The sequence below is a fragment of the Vanacampus margaritifer genome, chromosome 14, assembly GCF_051991255.1.
Source record: "Vanacampus margaritifer isolate UIUO_Vmar chromosome 14, RoL_Vmar_1.0, whole genome shotgun sequence".
Taxonomy (NCBI): domain Eukaryota; kingdom Metazoa; phylum Chordata; class Actinopteri; order Syngnathiformes; family Syngnathidae; genus Vanacampus; species Vanacampus margaritifer.
The window spans coordinates 20,654,592-20,677,481 of NC_135445.1; the positions used below are offsets into that span (position 1 = coordinate 20,654,592).

At 41.7% G+C, this 22,890-nt stretch overlaps 1 protein-coding gene across 7 annotated transcripts in view; it reads left to right on the forward strand.

Moving 5' to 3' along the window:
* LOC144063818 (DENN domain-containing protein 1A-like) overlaps positions 1-22,890 on the forward strand; it is a 125,205-nt gene that overhangs the window by 34,442 nt on the left and 67,873 nt on the right. For all 7 annotated transcript variants that reach the window (XM_077585687.1, XM_077585688.1, XM_077585693.1 and 4 more), the window contains exons 9-10: positions 6,590-6,700; positions 8,557-8,657. In XM_077585687.1, the coding sequence (XP_077441813.1) occupies positions 6,590-6,700; positions 8,557-8,657 (212 nt within the window). The remainder of the gene's footprint in view (positions 1-6,589; positions 6,701-8,556; positions 8,658-22,890) is intronic.

Sequence of the window (22,890 nt, forward strand, 5' to 3'; positions counted from 1 at the left end):
AAAGCAGAGATGCTATACTGAAGCCACCAAACAGGACCCCCTCAACTCTTCGGCTGCATCTAGAAATTCTGGCCATAAAAGCTATGAACAGAATTCGTGGCAAAGGGCAGCCTTGGCGGAGTCCAACCCTCACTGGGAACGAATCCGATTTACTGACATCGGTTGTACAGGGACCAAACAGCCCGTATCAGGACTCCCCGAGGGACGGGGGCAAACACCTTCTCCAAATCCGCAAAACACATGTAGAACGGTTGGGCGAACTACCATGCACCCTCAAGGACCCTAGAGCTGGTGTAATGTTCCACGGCCTGGACGAAAAACCACACTGCTCCTCCTGAAACCGAAATTCGACTTCTCGATGGACCCTCCTCTCCAGCATCCCTGAATAGACCTTACCAGGGAGGCTAAGGAGTGTGATCCCTCTATTGTTGGAGCACACCTTCCGGTCCCTCTTCTTAAAAAGGGGGACCACAACCCCAGTCTGCCAATCTAGGGGCACTCTCCCCAATGTCCGTGCAATGTTGTAGAGGCGTGCCAACCACGGCAGCGCCACAACATCCAGAGCCTTTAGGATCTCCGGGCAGATCTCATCCACCTCCGTGGCCTTACCACCGAGGAGCTTTCCAAACACCTCAGTGACTTTGTCCCCAGAGATAGGATAGCTCACTTCTGAGTCCCCAGACTCTGCCTCCTCAAAGAAAGACGTGTCAGTGGAATTGCGGAGGTATTCTCCACACCGATTCACAACGTCCTGAGTCGAGGTTAGCAACACCCCATCTCCACTAGACACAATGTTAATGGTGCACTGCTTTTCTCTCCTGTGAAGCCGGATGGTGCACCAGAATTTCCTCAAAGCCGTCCGGAAGTCCTTTTCCATGGCCTCACCAAACTCCTCCCATGTCCGAGTTTTTGCCTCAGCGACCGCTGAAGCTGCATTCCGCTTGGCCAGCTGGTACCTGTCAGGTGCCTCCGGAGAGTCCCACAGGCCAAAAAGGCCCGATAGAACTCCTCCTCCAGCTTGGCGGCAATCCTCAAACCCGCTGGTGGACACCAGCGGTAAGGGATGCCGTCAAGTCCTATTGGGCCTTTTTGGCCTGTGGGACTCCGGACTCACAACAGGCACTGACCACCTTACGGCCACAGCTCCGATCGGCTGCCTCGCCAATGGAGATGCAGAACATGTTCCACTCGGACTCAATGTCCCCCACCTCCCCCAGTACAAGGGAGAAGTTCTGCCGGATGTGGGCGTTGAAACTCTTTCTGACAGGGGATTCTGCCAGACGTTCCCAGCAAATCCTCACAATACGTTTGGGTTTACCAGGTCTGACCGGTATATTCCCCCATCATCGGAGCCATGATCAGTTGACAGCTCCGCCCCTCTCTTTACCCGAGTCTCCAAAACATGCGGCAGAAAATCCGATGACACGACTACAAAGTCGATCATCGAACTGTGGCCAAGGGTGTCCTGGTGCCAAGTGCACAAATAGACACCCTTATGTTTGAACATGGTGTTTTTTATGGACAGTCCGTGACGAGCACAGAAGTCCAATAACAGAACACACCATTCAGGTTCTAATCGGGGGGCCTGTTCCTTCCAAGCACGCCCCTCCAGGTCTCACTGTCATTGCCCACATGAGCATTTAAGTCCCCCAGCACACCCTCCAAGGACTCAAAAAAGGGTGGGTACTCTGAACTGCTGTTTGGTGCATATGCACAAGCAACAGTCAGGACCAGCTTCCTTACCTGAAGGCGGAGGGAGTTTGCCCTCTCGTCTACCGGGGTAAACCCCAACGTACAGGTGCCAAGCCGGTGGGCAATAAGTATGCCCACACCTGCTCTGCGCCTCTCACATTGGGCAACTCCAGAGAAGTGAAGATAATCCAACCCCTCTCGAAAGGATCAGTACCACAGCCCAAGCCGTGTGTGGAGGAGAGTCTTGACTATATCTAGTCGAAATTTCTCTGCCCCACTCACCAGCTCGGGCTTCTTCCATGCCAGAGAGGAGACATTCCATGTCCCAAGAGCTAGCTTCTGTGGACGGGGATTGGACCGCCAAGGTCCCCGCCCTTGGCTGCCGCCCAGCCCACTATGCACCCGACCCCTTTGACCCCTTCCACTGGTGGTGAGCCCATGGGAAGGGGGACCCACGTTGCCTTTTTGGGCTGTGCCCGGCCAGGCCCCATTGGTGCAGGCCCGGCCACCAAGCGCTCACCAATGAGCCCCATCTCCGGCCCTGGCTCCAGAGAGGGGCCCCGGTGACCCGCGTCCGGGCAAGAGAGACGTTTCTTCATATATTGTGTTCATCATAAAGGGTCTTTGAGCCATGCTTTGTCTGGCCTCTCAACTAGGACCCGTTTGCCATGGGGGACCCTGCCAGGGGCATAAAGCCCCAGACAACATAGATCCTAGGATCATTGGGACACACAAACTCCTCCACCACGGTAAGGTGCCGGCTCACGGAGAAGGTTTTAGCGTACATGTTCTTTTAAATTAAATAACTCAAAATAGCGGTTTACCAAAAATAAACTTATTATCAAGCAATTTAGTTTATAAGCTTAGTTATTTTACCACATACTTGTTAATTATTAATAATCCATATAGTTAATAAATATCCATCCAGAATTACTACTTTATTAAAGTTTGTGAGAAAGCAAACGTCAAGTTTGAAGCGAGAAAACAGAGTTTACTTTTGTTCAGATCACTCACCTTCGCTCACATTCAATACAACAGACCACACTGCCTGCCTGTGTCAAAATGGCTGCCCCGTGCAGACGTTGGATTCGGCGCCGTAAGACATCTAATCTTAATAGATATCCATGTGTTCTCCTGTCAGTATTCGCAAAAAAATAATAAGAAAACGAAACGAGGATGAGTCACGTTTGTTTTGCAAATTTTCACTAAATTATTTTTAAAAATGGGGAACATTTTGATGGAAACCCCATAGAACAGACTGTGCTGTTACTGTATGCAGTGCTGTTATTGTATGCAGGTTATGTGAACTCTGATGGGCTGCAATAAGAAATCATCAAATTAATATCATTGAATGGCCAAACACTAAGTGGAGGCCAGTTACATATGTGAGGCTGGGCTGAAGTGTTTAAATGGGACATTTTATTTCCATGAGGAGGTCTGAAATCACAGGATGCCTATTATGCACATTTTATTTTGTTCTTGTCTTTTCTCAAATTCTCAAAATATAAATGACCTAAAAAAAAATATATTTCTGTATTGTATTTCAATAATTTTATCAATGCAACAAAACACAGCACAATACAGTATTGTAAAATTGTAAACTTGAAGCACACCACCAAACATTAGCCTGTTTTACATGGAGCCATGTATTCCGATTAAATGAATCCGAACGGCCAAACGGAATGAAAATGCTCCATATAAACACCTCAATCGGAATGAAAAGGCTGAATCCGAATGGAATTTCATTCAGAATCACAGGGGTGATATATTCCTTTCGTCAATCCGAACGAGCGTAATGTCTACACTTCATTCAGAATGGCGAGGCTACATCCGGCATGCGCATGCTCTGTCTTGACGGAAATGCATCTTGACGTCGTTTCCACCCACTAAAATGGTGGCGTCTCCCCAGAGCTTGTCTGCAAGTGGAGAACTTTTTAACTCTTTTACTGCCAAGGACGTTAAATGATGTTTAGTAAAAACCTACGGAGGGCCGCCAAGGACGTTAAAAGACGTTCTCCAATTTTTTTTATTTTTTTGGGGGGAAACGGGTGGAGGAAAGCCTTGGCCAGCTGTGGTGAAAGTTTTAAGCAGATCTAGTTAGCCTAATGACTATTTTTGGCCCCTAGATGGCAGCGATGACTCTCTTTTGACAAGATTGAGTAGGCGTCAGTAGAAGACGTGAGGCGGAGCTAGAGGGGACAATGGCAAAGGAGTGGGTACAGTCTGCTACTTGCTATTCCCCGGAAAAAAAGGCCGTCAAGAAAATGTAACGTCTGCACGCGAAAGGGGCAATCGCAGTGAAACGAATCTGTTGTGCAAATCCTGCTCCGTCTCCTTGCACGCAGGGGAGTGTTACAAAAAGAAAAACTGTATTTGAAACATCCACTTAATTGTAAATAGTACCACAGTTGCACACATTTGTAAATAGTTTGCAAAATTGTTTTGTCAAATTGTTACACTGTTGAATGGAAATAAACGTATTTTGCTATGAAAAAAACACTTTTTCATTGTTGGTGGTAGTGTTTTACAGAAGTAAAGCACTATTTAGGTGTTTGTGGCATCATTCATGGACAAAAAGAAGTGTACAATTCACGAGAGTGCATGAAATAACATTGTTTCACAAAAAGCTTGTTTTCTCCGTTTTTTTGTTTCAAAACAGAGCATTTCGGTGAAACTAACCATTTTCTATTGTTGATTACTGAAAAACGGAATAAGGTAGAAACAAACCTTTTTTCTGATGAAAGATGAGAGTTCAATCTTTCATTTGGTAGTATGTGTGTTTCCATAGTCCAAACACAACATTTTCTGTGGACCTTGAAAGATCAGTCAAAATGCTTAAATCGGCTGGCACTGGCGGCATCCCTTTTCTGAAAACGTCTGGCAGTCAAAGAGTTAAGTACTTGAAACTATTTTTTTTTTTATCAAGATGTTGCTTCAATAAAAGTGTTAAAACTATCACAACTACTTTGCGATATGACGGATTAACTCCATCTTTATAAATCACGTGATCGACGTCGCATGTAAACAGGTGACCAGAGATCTTCATTCAGAATGATTTCAATCGAAATGACTGTAAATCCGGCTATTCACACCATCCATACACCAATGTCAGAGGCATTGTAGGCAATGTATGTAAAGTGTCTTACCAAGGACACAGCAACACATGACTTTGACAGCGGGATTCAAACAGAGGACACTTCGGTTACAGAACGACCGGCTTAATCTCCTGAGCCACGGCCGCCACAAAAAGTACACAGAAGTAACATCATTGTTCTCCCTTTTTTTTTTTTTTTTTGTATGTGTGTTTGTGCGTGTGTGTGTGCGTGCGTGTGTGTGTGCGTGCGTGCGTGAGAAAAAAATAAAATAAATAAATAAGAATTCCCATACCGTTCACCTAAACCGAACACTTCAAAATCCAGCCAGAGTCGTGGGGCCGCCAGGAGACCCGAAGGTGGACCAAAGAAAAGAAAGAAAAGCGAAGTCCAGCACCGACCAGACACCACCCACCGGGCCACTAACCTTCACCAACCCCAGAGACATCCAAACTCCAACAAATCAGGGAAACCTCAAGGGCCCAAAGGAGAAACTGAGGAAAGGTAGAAAGGACAGACGAAGCAGAGTGAGATCCACAGACACCAGCCTCCACCGAATCAATGACCTGAGGGAGAAACAAATTGTGTCTGAGTCTCGATAGATGCTGGTGTGGTGGATCTAGCATGCATGAAAATCTCCACCAAAGAGGGGAGCCGTCGACCCCCGCCAGGACAGAGCAAGCGCAACACCTCAGGGCCCCCCAGGCCGCGGCCGCGCCAAAGGACGACCCCCGGGCCCCGCAGGGGCCACCGGCCGGAGAGCACTGCAGGCCCACCAGGCACCCCACCGGCCCACAACCCCCGCTCCCCCCGCGACCCCCCATCCCCGCCACCCACCCCAACCCAGCCCCAACCGCCCCCAGGTCCCCAAATCCCCAGACACCCTCCCCACCCCAGCACCCCCCACCCCGGCACCCCCACCAACCAAGCCGCCCCCGCCCCACCCCCACCAACCGACAGCCCCCCAGCCCCCGACCCCAGACCCCGGGGACACACCGCACCCAGGCATCCGCGCCGAAGAGGGGGCCGGGCAGCGGAGCGGAGAGGGCACCCGCGCCCACCCCACCACGCGGAGGGACGGAACACCAGGGGCAGAAGGGGAGATGGGGGCACCGGAGGACGGGCGGCATCCCCGAACCCCAGGCCCAGCGGGGAGAGGCCCCGGTCGTCACCCCAACGATCTAAGTGAAAAACTAACCCTGTTATTTATTCATTTTTGGGTGGTGAATTTGAATCACAGATGTCTTTTTGTGTTTTCATATCACATAGTGCGGTTTGTTTTTTGGAAAAGTAGTTTCTGTAGGAGTCTAGATTTAGCAAAAATAAATATATAAATATAATACTAAATATAGCAAAAATGTTGCGAAGTTGGCAACACTTCAGACAAGTCATAGCTTTTGCTCACTTACCTCGCTTGTCCAAGTGTTCACATATGCGCATAAAATCAAATCACAGTTTTCAAAAATAAAAGCACCTCATATTTTATGTTTTTCTTTGACTTATAGTCAACGTGGGTGCCGGTCACAGACTGTGAATGGGCCGGATGTGGCTCCTGAGCCATACTTTTCCGAGTTGTGCTTTTATCAAATTTTCTTTCCCCATATTTTATTTAGTCATCCACTAGTTATTAGTGACGAATTTGCATCAGATTGTTTCTATTCTCTGGCCAGGTAATAAGCTACCCCCCATTTCCATCCATCCATTTTCCAAACGAGGGCTTAATTTGAACTAATTTTTATTCTACAGTACTGTATGTAATTTGTATTTCACAGCTAACACATGTTTTTATTGTTTGGCTCTTGCAGAGGAACCTTACAGAGTACTTTGTTGCAGTAGATATCACTAACATGCTTCAACTCTACGCTAGTATGCTTTTTGAACGTCGGATCCTCATGTGCTGTAGCACACTAAGCACTGTAAGTTGAGTCCCCATTTTAACGTTTTCAGTTTTCTTGTAATTTCTTTCAAATTCTGGTATTGTCTTTTAATTGTAGTTCATTTTTGGTGAACATATCTAAAATCACTTAATCACAGAACCTCTTGAGCCATGTGCATTGCATTTTGAAGAATGACTGCTCTTAGAATGAGAAGCTATGACCGTCACGGGATACAAGATGAAATGCATGAATTAAGCTACGTTCACACTGCAGGCAAATGCGATCCAGATCAGACTTTTTTTGCCCAAATGCGACCTGTGTCTGACTTTTTTATGTTAATCTGAACGGCTCAATTCCGATTTTTTTTCATATCCAACCTGGTTCACTTTCATATGTGGTCCCAGATCGGATACCTATCAGAATTTTTGCAATGCAAACGGCCAGGTCGCATATATCCGACCTTGACGTCATCAAAAGTCCAATATGCGCTCCGCGCGGTGGGGTCATTAAGCTTGAATTATGTTTGACGCATCGGCGAGGCCCACACAGCTCGGAGACGTATGTGAATCGGCAAAGTTGTTTCGAGTAACAGTTGTGACTTCATATTTGACTTTAATTTATTCCCACTTGAAACATGAAGTATAAAGATGACCCTTGTGGTGGTGATATTAGTAATTTAGCCACGCAGACGTCTCATTTAGTACGCGTGGCAATGACGTGATGTCATTGTTAGGGAGAAAAAAAAGAAGTGGTCCCTGTGAGATGAGGCGCTCGAACAGGCTCGCCTAATTTTCACAAAATATTATTTCTACCACCTTACGCATCACTCTTCTGTAGATATGAGATGGTAAAAATATGAGCCCAGACGATGGACTTATAAAAGTATGTGGCCCTGACACGCTGGACCATGCGTATTTACTTCCGCAAACACAGCGTTGTGATTGGCGTTGTATCTTCTTGTGCGCATGCGGGTCACTTTGGGGACGCGTTTTGTCCACACAGCAGACTGAGGTCACAATTTATAGGTAATGTGAACCCTTACTCAAAAAAATCGGATTTCACCCAAAATTCGGAATTGAGCATTAAGACCTGCAGTGTGAACATAGCCTTAGACGCCCATCAAAGAGGACTAGTTAAACCTCTATGCATGCCACGTCCCCAACAACTTTTGCAGTATTTAAGTTCACATGGTGAAGTTGTAGGGTGAGAGGAAAAATAGTGGACCAAGTCAAATAACTCGCAAGGGACCATTGGCCTAAGGCACACACACCTATGGGATAATCATGCTGTCTAATCAGCATATTTATATATGTCATACCTATGAGGTAGAGTAATTTTCTTAAAGGAGAAGTGTACACTACCACAGATTTAGAGAGCTTTATGAACATTATTTGCAAAAAAATAAAATAAATAACAGGCCTTTTATGTACATAAAGGTCTTTGATCTTTCAGTCTAACTCATGAAAAATGAGAGCTAAATTTAAGTGTAAAGTTTACATATTTGTCCCGGGTACAATGTTTAATGTGTCAGTTTTACTGCAAACTTCAATTAGGAATAACAAACAGCTTGAAGCACGAGTGCTTTGCTTATACAAGGGAAGTGAGACTTTCTCAAAGGTATACGATAATCTCCCATTTATTCACAGTGAGTGAGAACAACCACTTTAAAAAGTGTATTTTAGTAAGTTTAAATGTTTTTAAAGTGTGTTGGTAGGCTAATACTATTTAAAAAATATATATATCACAGTTTTTCACAGATTGGTTTAGGTCTAGATAGAATGTATCCCCCGTAATAACTGGGGGTTCACTGTAAACACAAAATCTCTCTCTACTCTTTGCTATATTCATCATACTGTCCATTTAAACTCTTTTTCTCTCTCTGATCTTGTAAACAGTTAACAGCTTGTGTTCATGGGTCTGCTGCCATGTTATATCCAATGCACTGGCAACATGTTTACATTCCAGTCCTGCCTCAACATCTATTAGACTACTGCTGGTGAGTGTGTTAGCTTCCACTCAAATACTTTTGACATGTCAAATATTGAACGTGAGATTCAACCCATGTGCTTTTCATAGATTATGCAAATAAGCCTAAACCACCTTTGATGTACTGCATTTTTATGTTTGTTACGTTGTTACTTGCTAGATTCTCCTTTTACCCTTATGAATACATTTTGTTCACAGTAAAAAAAAAATTGGGGGGTCAAATATGTTTTATTGAAGGGAATTGTACAACATGGGACAGGAAAATAATTTGCATTTTTATTTCCATTTAAGAAAGCAAAATATACATAAAGCAAAACTCATTGATAGATCTCCCACCTGCCTTCTGCTCATGGTCTAGGCATTGCTGCCAAAATTGTCATGGAAATCAGAAATAATGGTGTGTGTTTCTCAATGGAACCAGCTATTGTAGTTCGTATTATAAATCATTTCGTAGGTGGTGGACGCGGTGCGAACAAATCTTGTTAAATTGCGACTCACAGTTTCTCAAAGCAAATCTTATCTTTTAGAGATGGTGAGTGTTCAATGTTTCACTGAGCCACAACCTAAATTTAGGGACATGAAAACACAGCATTCACTTAACTCCTTCCAAAATAACAAAATACATTTCTTGACCGTTACCGTACCCAAGCAAATAAGTTGTCTCGGCCCTCTCTTTAAAGTAGATAGAGAGTCTGAATAAATAAATACAATTAAGATGGGGTTAAGTTCCAGGTGAATATTCATAATATCAAAAAAGGTCTGAAAGATGCATATCCCATATTACTATCTTGGGACAGAGGGCGAAGCTATGGAGGAGGGATGACTCTGGTCAAGTTGCACTGGCCTAGTGGTCACATTGCGATTATATCTGGAAATATCGTCTGGGGTCTTGATTATGGAGTTTCGCTTTTGTGTACTGAAGCCTGTAAATAACTTGAAAGTGAATTAGGCAATACCTCAAATTAACTCATTAAAACACAAAAACATGTAAATATGTTTTTTCAATACTTTGTCCATCACTCCCAAAAAATATATTTACAGTATAATGTTTTTATGTTTTTCTTATGCAAAAGCATACAGAAGGCTTTGATGCAGCTTCTGACATGAAGAGGTTGCTTAAAGCAATGGTAGTTATTTAAAAAAGCGGCCAGCAGGTGGCAGCAGAGTATAAGAGATCAGCCATGTTGCAACAATCTCTTTTTGACAGTCTTTTCACCAGGAATGTGAATATCGATGAAACTTAGCTATATTGTAATGCTAGTTGCTGCAAAACGGAAACCGATACAAATATAAAAAACATTCCTGATGTAAGAAGAGACTCTAATATTTATTTTGGTAGGTTCCATGTTTTATAGCAATAGAACGCAATATTCTGATAAGGCTGCCCAACATAGAAGAAGCTCATCTTTGTTTCAGTTAACTCCACTAAAGCGATTTGACACTGGCGAATAAGCGGTTCGGAAAATGGATGGATGGAGTGAGAAACCCATGCGAGCAGCACAGCTCCCACCAGAGCAGATCAGTGGCAGTGAGTCGGGATGAGTGTAATTACAAGTTGTGAAATACAACAATGCCTTGTATGTAATGTAGGCTAATATGATAATGTATTTTTAAATGTAATGTTTTCATCACTGCTCGATGTCGTCAATTTCATAAGACAGCGTCTATGAAATATGACACGCATGTGCATCACAAATTAACCATCTGCCTGAGTCACAGAATACCACCACAAATTTTCACTTCATGCTCTTTTATGTGGGATGAAATTAAAATCAAATATGAGTTATGAAATATGAAACTAGAAGATGAAAAATGATTGGATGGCCCTCCAAAAGCGAATCTCCCTGCCCCAAATGCCTGCAGCATATATGGAGTGACTTGTAAAAACAGTACTATATAGTAGTGTGTTCCTTATGTATTATGTTAGTATGGGGGTGGGGGGGGTGGGGGTGGGGGTGGGGTTGTACTTTGTTGAATATTAACATTTAGATTTTTTATGTGAACAAATGCATTTGAGATATAACATCCATGATAAGTTATCAATATTGTCAGAGCACATCAATTTTCAAATAATCTTTTAATTCACACAAAATTATTAAATCAAATTTCATCCATCCATCCATTTACTACCGCTTATCCGGGGTCGGGTCGCGGGGGCAGCAGTTTTAGGAGGGAAGCCCAGACTTCCCTCTCCCCAGCCACTTCAACCAGCTCCTCCGGCGGGATCCCAAGGCATTCACAGGCCAGCCGACTGGCACTGGAACACTTTATTTGTAATTTTCCATTATCATCTAAAACAATCATATCCAACAATTAACAGATATGAACAACCCCAACAAACACAAATCAGGTTCAATATTAAATTGGACTCACGTAATAGAAAAGTACAAATAAACAAAATAAAAAAAACAACACATACACAACAAAAACAAGTGCACTTCATACCTATAATAAACATGTTCCAAAGACAGATGATACCATTCAGATTTACAGTTCCAGACCAGGTAAATTATTTACATATGTTAATAAAGAGTCCTAGGTTTTTGTGGAATTTGTTGATGGATCAGTTGAGGGGTACATCGAATCATTTCCAATTTAAGATTCTGCATAATGTCCCTAATCCAGTGGTGATTCAAAGGAGAATTGGCATCCTTCCATTTGAATAAAATCAAGCGGCTGGCTAATAAAGAACAAATGGCAATGACTCTCTGTAAGTGAGCAGGGGGATCAGATCCCGTTGGGTCAGAAATAAAATCAAAAACAGCAAACAATGGAGATGGGGAAATGTGACAAGCATAAACTTTAGAGATAACTTCAAAAATGAAAGACCAAAACAGAACAATCTTCGTACATAACCAGAATATATGATAAGAAGTAGCAGTAAATTGTTTACATCTTTCACATAATGGATGTTTGGAAATATTCTAGCCAGTCTTAGAAAAAAATTATATACGCAGCACTTTAAATTTTATTAAGGCATATAGAAGAAGAGTAAACTCTCTTAAGTGCTGTATCCCATTCCTCATTGTACATCTGAACAACTAAATCAGTTTCCCAGTGTTCTCAAATATGCAAATTGGAGTGATCACATCATTCCATAATATGGGAGTAAATGAATGATATTCTGCCTTTAGTCAGACTATTAACACTTAAGAGAGAATCCAAACAGGACGAGGGAGGAAGATCAGGAAAGTTGGCAATTTTTTTGCGGGTGAAATCTCTGATCTGCAAATAACGGAAAAATTGATTATAGGTCAGCCCAAATTTTTTAGATAGCTGCTCAAAGCTAGCCAAACTTGCCACCAATATATAGCTCCTTAATACTATGAATACCCTTCCTATACCAGGTTTTGAAACGGTTATCCACCAAAGATGGCTGAAAAAGTTGGTTATGTATAAGTGGGGAATGAATAGAAACACTCTGAATACCCAGATATCTCTTGAACTGGGTCACAATACGTAAGGATTGTGTTACAATTATATTGTCTTAAATACTGCTAACCAGTAAAGGTAGTGAGGCACATAGTAAGGCAGGGAGTGAATATCGACCACTAGTGGACTTTTCAACCTGGAGCCATGTAGGAATCTTATTGTCCAAAATTTTTAACCATAAGAATATGGCATTAAAGTTTGCAGCCCAAAAGTATGTGCGCAAATTAGGAAGAGAAATATCTTTAGGTATTTCCATAAGTTCTTTTTGTATGCAAACTAGTTTATTATCCCATATAAAAGAGGAACATTTTTTTATTCAGGCTCTTGAAAAAAGACTGTGGTATAAAAACAGGCAGTGCCTGAAACAAATACAAAAATTCAAGTATTATATTCATCTTTACAGAATTAGTTCTGCGAATAAGAGAGAGCGGTAATATAGACCATCTTTTAATGCCTTGTTTGCACTGCTCAAGCAATGGGATGAAATTCCTTTTAAATAGATTATAATAAGATTTGGTCACTTTTACACCTAAGTATGTAAAGGATGTAGCAGACAATTTAAATGGGAGATTAGGATATTCTCCAGCGATAGCCCTAATAGGGAAGTACTCACTCTTACTGAAATTTAGTTTATACCCAGATATACATATTTCTAAATTCCTGCAAGATCTTAAGAATTTCAGGGATAGATGATATAGGATTAGTGATGTAGAGCAGGAGACCGTCTGCGTAGGGAAAGACTGTATGAGTTCGACCCCCACGTGATATACCTTGTATAAAATCACTGCTCCTAAGCGCTATGGCAAGCGGTTCTATAGCTAAGACAAAAAGCAATGGACTCACTGGATCCCCTTGTTTTGTCCCTCTGTAAAGAGGAAAATATTTATAAGAGATACCATTGTGTAAATAAGATTGATATACTTAATGAAATTGGGACCGAAACCAAATCTACCAAGTGTATGAAAAAAGACACCTTCATTCGACCCGATCAAATGCCTTTTCTGCATAAAGTGATATAACTGCTTCTGAAAATGGAGTATCAGAATCAGTGTAGATAATATTGCATAATCGTCTCAAATTAAAATAAGATTGTCTGCCCTGAATAAATCTGAATTGATCCTCGGAGATAATGTAAGGAAGAATTGTCTCAAGCCTGAGTGCAAAATTATTTGATAATACTTTACCATCACAATGTGTCAAGTTAATAGGTCTGTATGAGGAGCATTCACGAGGATCTTTACCTTTTTTTTTTTTTTTTTTTTTTTTTAAATAACAGTGTAATAGATGCCTGTCAAAGTAGGTGAAAGGAAATTATTTTCCCGCGCTTCTTCATACACCGATAGAAGTGAGGCCAGTTAATACTTAAATTTCTTATAGAAATCTGTCGAAAATCCATCTAGGCCAGGATATTTCCAATATATATATATATATATATATATATATATATATATATATATATATATATATATATATATATATATATATATATTACAATTCACGTGTCATTATAGCGATATGAACTTCCGCTAGTGTCAGATTTTCTCTTTTTGTCTCTTTTTTTAGAATCTGAATAAATTTTAGGAATATTCAGATTGGGGGGACAAAAAGAGATCAAACTGGCCATAATCAGATACAGAGTCTAAAGCATATAATTTCGAATATAATTTTTTTTGTCACCTTGACACACAGGAGACAAGATATACACACACATAAAAAACAAACCCACAACAAAAAACACACCTAAAGAAATAAAAAAAATCATAACATGAAGAAATGTATATCAAACTATACATCTGTATACTCTGTATGTGTACATTTCCCCCAAAATGTGCTCTATACATATTGCAATACATACACACAAAAACACAAACACTTTGAAGTACTTAACCCATTTTTTTTTTTAACTATAGTCCACATATACATCAAATGATGACGGAAGGAGAGGAGTAGGGGTCTACTATAATTTCAAGTGTTCTGAAATTGGCAGCCATACAATACAAAACTTTTGAGAGTTGCCTGATACCTCGTATCTTAGTTTTCTATAGGTAAGACTCCTATAAATTCCCTAAACCAGGTTTCAAAGTGGAGTGGGACATCGGGCTTCCATAATTTTAAGATGCACCTTTTGGCTATTATCATGCCATAAGCAACCACAAAAGTCTTATCATGACCCAATTTTTGCAATGCATCTTAGAAACCAAACAGAGCAATTATGGGGTCAGGATCAATTGGTATTTTGGTATAGGTATTTTGAATACAAAATTGATGTGCTAATGTGCTATCCGTTATCTTACATCTTTCACATAAAGGTGATGTTTGTGGGAATATTTTGTTTAACCTCACCTTTGAATAATGTAACCTGAGAACTACCTTATACTGAATTAGCCTAGAGTTAACAGAACATTTTTGAATGTCACTCAGCGCTCTCCGCCATATATCCTCCCCGATTGTAATATTGAGATCCTCTTCCCATTTCTATTTAATCAAAGATGTGGAACGAGTATATTTGCTCTTTTTTTAAAAAAAAATTTTTTAACTAATGAAGAGATTAAACTTTTACATTTTGGGGGCCCCATTAAGATTTTAAACAAATCATTTTCCAAAGGGTTATTTTGGAATATTTTGTGTGACATAACTCCTCCATTTTAAGAATATAAAAAATACCTTTAGGCAGATTATATTTAATTTGTAATTGTTAAAATTAACATAATTTGTTTTCAATATACACATTTCTAATCGATACCTATCTGACTCCATTCTCTAAAAAATTGATCCGTAAATGAGGGAGCAAAAGCATGATTATGCCACACTGGAGCATGTACAGCCGTGCTAGGGAGATTGCAACATTTTCAAATCTGCAACCAGATTTTCTGGGTGTGCAGTATAATGAAAGTTTCTCCTCTCTGAGAAGACAATGGCCTAGTTGAGGAAAAAAGAATTGCCCAGAAAGAGGTTTTTGGGACTAAACTATATTCTATTGTCAACCAAGAAGGAACATTCTCTAACGACACCAAGTCTTGATTAATTTGCACCATGACTCTTACATTGGCTGCACAATAATAATACAAGAAACATGGTAGGCCAAGACCGTCACCTTCCTTGGCTTGTTGGAGGTATTCTTTTACAATTCTTTTTTTTTTCCCAAGAGCTCAGTATTGTTCATTCGGTAATTTTACCGATTTGACATGTCATCATCATTGCTCTTTTTTTTTCAATTAAAAAATATATATATATTTTTTTTATTTTGTATGTATGTGTGTGTGTGTGTGTGTGTGTGTGTGTGTGTGTGTATTCATTAGTTCACCTAAAACCTATTAAAAAATCCCATACCGTTCACCTAAACCGAACACTTCCACCCAGAGTCGTGAGGCCGTCAGGAGACCCGAGGAAGGACCCAAAGAAAAGAAAGGAAAGTGAAATCCAGCACCAACCAGACACCACCCACCGGGCCACCAACCAGAGTCCTTCACCAACCCCAGAAACATCTAAATTCCAACAAATCAGGGAGACCTCAAGAGACCAAAGGAGAGACTGAGGAAAGGAAGGAAGGACATACGAAGCAGAGTGAGATCCACAGACACCAGCCTTCACCGATTCAATGACCTGAGAAAGAAGCAGATTGTGTCTGAGTTTCGATAGATGCTTGTGTGGTGGATCTGGCATGCATGAAAATCTCCACCAAAGAGGGGAGCCGTCGACCCCTGCCAGGACAGAGCAAGCGCAACACCTCAGGGCCCCCCAGGCCGCGGCAGCACCAAAGGACAACCCCCGGGCCCCGCAGGGGCCACCGGCCGGAGAGCAAACCAAGGAGCAGGAGCGCCCCCCCACCCCAACACGGCCCACGCCCCCAACCCAACGCAGCAGGACGGGGCACTGCAGGCCCGCCAGGCACCCCACCGGTCCACAGCCACCTACCCCGCCCCCATCCACCCCCGCCATCCACCCCAAACCCCCAGACACCCCCCCACCCCCACCCAGGGTATATACAAGTGTGTGTGTGTGTGTGTGTGGTGCGTTAAAATTTGGAGCAGGTGAACCGGAGCAGAGGGAAATGACATCCCCACACTCCGATCCACCCGCCTCCCAGGCATGTCAGTGAGTGTATGTCAGAGGTGGGCATCGAGGGCCGCAGTCCTGCAGGTTTTGCATGTTGCCCTTCTCCAACACAGCTGATATATGATCAGCTCATCAGCAAGCTCTGCATAAGCCTGATAACGATCCTGTTGATTGGAATCAGCTTGTGTTGGAAGTGAGAAACCTACAAAACCTGCAGGACTCCGGCCCTCGAGGACCGAGATTGCCCACCTCTGGTGTATGTGGTGCATTAAAAAAATAATTGGGGCGGCCGGCGGGGACACGGACAGGGGACCGCAGCACTGCTCTATACTGCGGTCTGCCCCAACCGATTTTATTAAATATAGTCACCTGAATAATAATGTATCGGCCCTCTGGGTCTGTTATTGCATTATTTAGAGTAAAGAGTAAATTCTTATGTATGAGTATACAGACTCCTCTTTGTCTACTGTTATAAGGGGCAGAGCACGCTTGGCTAAAATTCTTATCAATAAGTATTTTTTCTTCAGATTTTTGTAGGTGGGTTTCTTGTAGGAGGCAAATATCTGCTTTTAATTTTAAGAGATGGTCTAAAGTTTTTATTCTTTTTGCCTGTGAGCGAGCGCCACAAACATTCCAGGAAACCAGAACTAATTTATGCATACGAACAATATAGACTCAGTCCTGTGTATATATTTGTATAGGCCATTTGTCAATATTGGCATGTTATAGGATAGAATCAAAGTGGTTAGGTGATTTATGTAATTTGTGTAAAATATGAGGTAACGTGTAAGTAAATATAACAGTGAAAAAACGGGTAGGGAGGTGAAAGTGAAGGAAGTTAGCGGGGGATTAAACATAAAAATACACCAGTAACTGGTAACCTAAGCGAGATTTATTGTTTAAATATACTTTAGATATAGTTATGTATTAATATTATATTTATAATATAGCCTAAACATAATGAGTATTCATATTTTAGGTTTTATAACCACATATACAGTATATGTATACATCTAATAATCAAACAAAGTTTAGTTCCACCAATGCCATTTAGAACAGCCAGGGAGTGGAGTTGGGGTTCCGGAATAGTTGGCCATCGATGTATAGCTTATCAACGACCATTGTAGTCTGTTTACCCTCCTGCCTATTTTGTTTCATTATAGGAAATAGTACCTTTCGCCGCTCATTAATCTCTCTCGGGAATTGGTCATTCATTCTAAATGAGGTCCCTTTAAGCTCCTGTCCTTTACTTTTAACAAATTCTTTCTGTTTAAAAGGCTCAAACTTGCCGATAATAGGACGGGCCGATGTACTTGGTGTTATTTACCGTCTCCTGAGGAATTTTTAACGATGTCGTCATAATTTTTCTTTAAATCTCAACCTCTCCCTCGGATATGCCTGAGAATATTAAATTTTTAATTAAAATGCTATGGGATTGGACATCCAGAACAGTTTATTTTAGCGTTTTATTCTCCTTTTTAATGGTTTCCAACTCGGCTGAAACAGCCACGAGTGAAGAGCGTAACTTGGCATTACGTTGGCTGACGAATTCCAAGCTTACCTTTAATTCTTTGATGTCCTCGTGGATGAGGCAGAGGACATCTAGTTTTTTATTTTATTTATGGAGTCCAGCATACTGACCAAAACGTCCGTAGTGGTTAGATTGTCCGTGTCCGTCACTGAGTATTTTTTTCTCTTCTTGGAAAGTTTCTCGAAGGAAGGATCCTCCATCGCGCAGCTGTAAAAATATCCGTCGATGAAACGTTCAAGGACCTCCACGCTGGGTGGTATTCCAAATCTGCCGGATGAAAGAGAGATGAGAAAAGCCAAGATATATGGTGGTTAAATTCGGATTTAGTTTAGCATAATAGAGCTAGTTCTATTTTAGCAGCAGGGCGCCGCCATGTTGGGTATTCCCGGTCTCCCTCTCAACACTCCAATTATGATACCGTTTCGTCAATCTCCCGCAGCCGAGAATTTCTCAATTTCCTTTGTGAGGCCTGATATGAAATTATATGTCCCCTCAAAACCACTTTAAAGGTTTCCCATAAAATAGTCTGATGTGTCCATGGTGTCATTAGTGAAGGTAAAATCCTCAATTTTCTGCAACAGGTATTTACAGAAGTCTGAGTCATTCAATAAATATGATTGCAATCTCCAAGTTGAACCTTGTTTTGGGACATTAAAATAAAAAATATGCTAGTAAGTGCATGGAAAAAAACCTGCATCATCCACATTCGGACACAGTTTGCCAGTTACAATCAAGAACCTTCCATTAAAATCACTAATAGTTTTTTCATGCTCAAAAGGAATGTTCTTCTTCATTATAGTAGCTACCCCTCGTACTTTACTTGAAAAAGTTGAGTGAAATACTTGCCCCGCCCAGTTACATTTCAAACGTCTGTGATCATGTGGTCTAATATGGGTTTCTTGTATAAAAAAAAAGAAGAAATCTCTGAAAACAGAGACTTTAAGTGTGCAAAATCTTTAGCCCTCTTAATGTGGTTACCCAAACCCCTCACAATCCAGCTAACCATACTGACCCCCCTATTTTTCTTATTATCCATTGTCATAAAAATGATGGTTCCTATACTTCGATAAGTAGTCCAAATCAGTACTCCAAGTGAACACAAAAAAAACATACAAATATACAAAGCATACACAGAGTCCATCCTACCAGCCTACCCTACTTTCCAAAACAAAGCAGGGCAAAAAAAAACAAACCTAACATCTGTCTAAGGGGTACTTCTAGGATCCATCCATCCATTTTCTTAACCGCTTTTCCTCACAAGGGTCGCAGGGGGGCGCTGGAGTCTATCCCAGCTGGCTTCGAGCAGTAGGCGGGGTACACCCTGAACTGGTTGCCAGCCAATCGCAGGGCACACAGAGACGAACAACCATACTCACAATCACACCTATGGACAATTTGGAGTGTTCAATTAACCTGCCATGCATGTGTTTGGAATGTGGGAGGAAACCGGAGTACCCGGAGAAAACCCACGCAAGCACGGAGAGAACATGCAAACTCCACCCAGGAAGGCCGAAGGCCGGACTCGATCTCACGTCCTCTGCACTGGGAGGCAGATGTGCTAACCAGTCAGCCGCCGATTTAGATGGTCCATTTACTAATTGAGTCCATTAGCAAATTATAATCCCCGCCCATAATTATGTGATGGCTATCTAGATTTGTAATGGAGTTCAGCATATTTTTTAAAGAAACTGTCATCATCCAAATTTGGGCCGTAAATATTTACTAATACAAAGCGAAGTTGAAACCACTCACCCACAACCATCACATATCTGCCATTTAGATCTAAAATAGTTTGTGATACAACAAAGGGAATGTTTTTGAATTTAATAAGTATAGCTATACCTCTACCTTTACAATTAAATTGAGAGTGAAACATTTGCCCTACCCATTCTTTGTGAATTTTTGACTGGTCTCGATTTAGAAGGTGAGTTTCCTGAAGAAAGGCGATACCAACCCTGAGGTATTGCAAATGTAAGAGAACTCTTTTCCTCTTGATTTGTCAATTTTCATGACATTATTACCTGGGAATAGGTATGCACTAACCTGGGCCATTAGAACCATTCAATTCAAGAATATCTGCCTCCAAAAGATGATAAACAAACCAGTAAAGTGCACAAAATAGACAAAAAAAAAACAACCAAATAAAACAGCACACATACTACCAATAACATATAAACAAGCCCCCCCATACAACTTCAAATATGCATTTTACCTGCAGAAATAAGAACATATCTCAAACATTAATGAACCCCACCAAAAATAATGGGAAAAAAATGATCTACTTGTCATAAAAAGTCAGCATAACAAAGCAGTACTCCGAGGGAAAACATACAAAATATCAAAAATAAACGTAAATATTTAGGGTTCATATATTTGTAGCATTGCATATGATGTAATCACAAATTGACATTAAAAAATAGCCCCTGCCACATCCACAATATATTAAAAAATAAACTTTTAACAAATAAAATAAAATAAATAAATGAAGCTTCTAATGACATTACCGTCCTTTCAGTCAGTTATTCGTATTTCGACAGTCAGTAGCTTTACCTCAATCACCATCGATCGTAGCTTGTGAAGTGGAGCTACCGTAATTGATAGCCACGTTTTCATTAACGCAAGTCAGCGCCGCCACATGGTTGGTGAACATCATTCATCTCCCGTTGTGTTTTAACTGCAGAGTGGCCGTGGAATAGAGGGCGAACTGGATCTTTGTGGCGTGGAGCTTCCTTTTCGATTAGGAGAGGGCTGCCTGCAGTTTGTTGATATCCGGGCTGCAGTCAGGAAAAATGTGAATTCTTGATCCGTTGTAGATGAGCGGGCCCGTTTGTCTGGCAAGGCATTGGATCAGCTCTTTACTTTGAAAATGATGAAGTTTGACAATGAACGGTCGTGGTCTGCTGTCGCCATCTTTCGGTTTGGGTGCCAGGCTTCTCTGGGTGCCATCCACGGAAGGTGGTTTCTCAAAGTTATCTTCCCCAAGCACGTCACTGATAAGCTTGGAAATAAATGCCTGGGGTCAGACCGCCAAGGCCCCCGCTTTGGCTGCCGCCCAGCCCACTATGCACCCTACCCCTTTGGCCTCTCCCACCAGTGGTGAGCCCATGGGAAGGTGGACCCACGTTGCCTCTTCGGGGTGTGCCCCATAATTGCAGGCCCGTTCACCAGGCGCTTGCCTACGAGCCCCACCTCCGGCCTGGCTCCAGAGAGAGACTTGTCCCTGTGTTCATCATAAGGGGTCTTTGCCCCTCACCGATGACCTGTTTGCCATGGGTGACCCTGCCAGGGGCATAAAGGCCTAGACAACATAGCTTCTAGGATCATTCAGACACACAAACTCCTCCAACACGGTAAGTTGCCGTTTGTAACCTAAAGCATATTGAATAACCTCTTTGTTTGAGGTTTTATGATTATTACCTATTGATTTGTATTTATTCGGAACTTGAACAACTTATGTTCCATGTTTTTACATTTCATGATAATCGATTAACGTGTATTTATTATACATATGTAGTCTGTGTCAATTGCGTCATGTGACGTTCATACCGGTGCGTGCGCTGCTAGTTGTAATGATGATAAGCTGCCGGTGTGAGAGGAACACTACACGGAAAGACACACGTTTTACCGGCAGACTAAAAGCGGGTTGGACTCATGCATTAACCCCACACTTTGGATGGTGAGCTAAGGACTAAGCGGCTCTGAAGCTGACAAACTAATGACTTCACTCAAGGCGTTCTGCTGGTCTGGTAGTTGGCTGTGAGAGCCTTGTTTATTCCCTCCTCTTTGTCTTGCCTTTTTATTCATCTCTTCATTCATTCGTACACTTACGCGCCCAAACAGCGCATGGACATTTAAAGACATTCGCCTGTGCTGCGGTGGACTCGCGTCAATCGTTCTGCTTGAAATGAACTGAACTTTTGGTTAAGTTGAACTGTGCAACAGTGGACGTGTGTGGAACCGGGACAATTAGGGACTTGAGTTGTGGGATGTATTGCTGTCATTTTCATTTCTCCTTGAAAGAAAGATTGTTACTGAGTACATTTATTTCAAATGCATTTGAAATCTTTCTGCAGATATTGATAATATAAATATTGGGTCAACGCGTGTTTTCACTATTGATCTTTTGCACGTGACGTCACAGCCCTCATGGGAACGCCCCCTCGGAGACACTGGACGGCAAAAGAGCTACTTGCCTGTATTGTAATCATTGAATCTCATACAGCGTAAAGTCCTTTATCTAATCGATTATCTTATAAAATGGTCATATCTTGCTGTGCAGTCGGTTGTACAGACAGACAAAGGAGTAAACCAAATGTTGCTTTTATTCGCATAATGAAGACAAAAGACGTCGATTGATAGTAGCAATCAACAGAAAGCCCACAAAGTATTTACGGATTTGCAGCGATCATTTTTTGCAAGGTTAGTAGATAAATGTTGTAATTAGTAGACAAATGTTCATACATTTTACGAGTAAACGTACACTATAACAAAGATTGTAACAGAAGTGTCGAATTGCGTGTTTCAAATTGCATTAACGAGCCAGATAGTTAGCGTCCACTCCAACTGCACGAACACACAGCTTTTTGTGGTGATTTTATCTTTGTGCTTGGAGTTTTTCACTCTGGAGCCGGATTCATATTCATGAAATTATCGCATAGCTTGCCATGCTAGTAAACATAGTAACATAATATCATCACAGCGTTTCAATATAGAAAGTACTGTGTAAAAATAAGTCAGTTAGCATGATAAACAAGTTTTACCTTTGCATTGCGAGGCATATTGTCACCCAGTGTGAGCGTAGCATCTTGTCTCAGAGACCCAGCCAGCGACACGCTTTTAAATCAACCCCAGTGTAAGGAGAGACGGCATTGACTACATATTGATATAGGTCGTGCGCTGTGAATTCCGGCAAATTCGGCGATTTGATTAACTTGGTAAAAACAGCAGGCAACATAAGGTAAGGGGTTGTTTTCAAACTAGCGATTTCCAACTAGTAAATATCGCACTCTATGAGTCCCGACTAAATGTGCATCTTCAACTGACAGGCGACCTTCGGTTGTAGTAATAGATTCCATGGCTCCATGGGCAATAATAACTTTTAATTTGTAAAATAACAGTTGCTAAGTCACTAAGTCACTCCGGGTCACGTCCACTTACACTCAACAATCATTCCCTTAAGCCGTCCATCATAGGGCAGTCACGTGATCACGTGATGTCAGTGCAA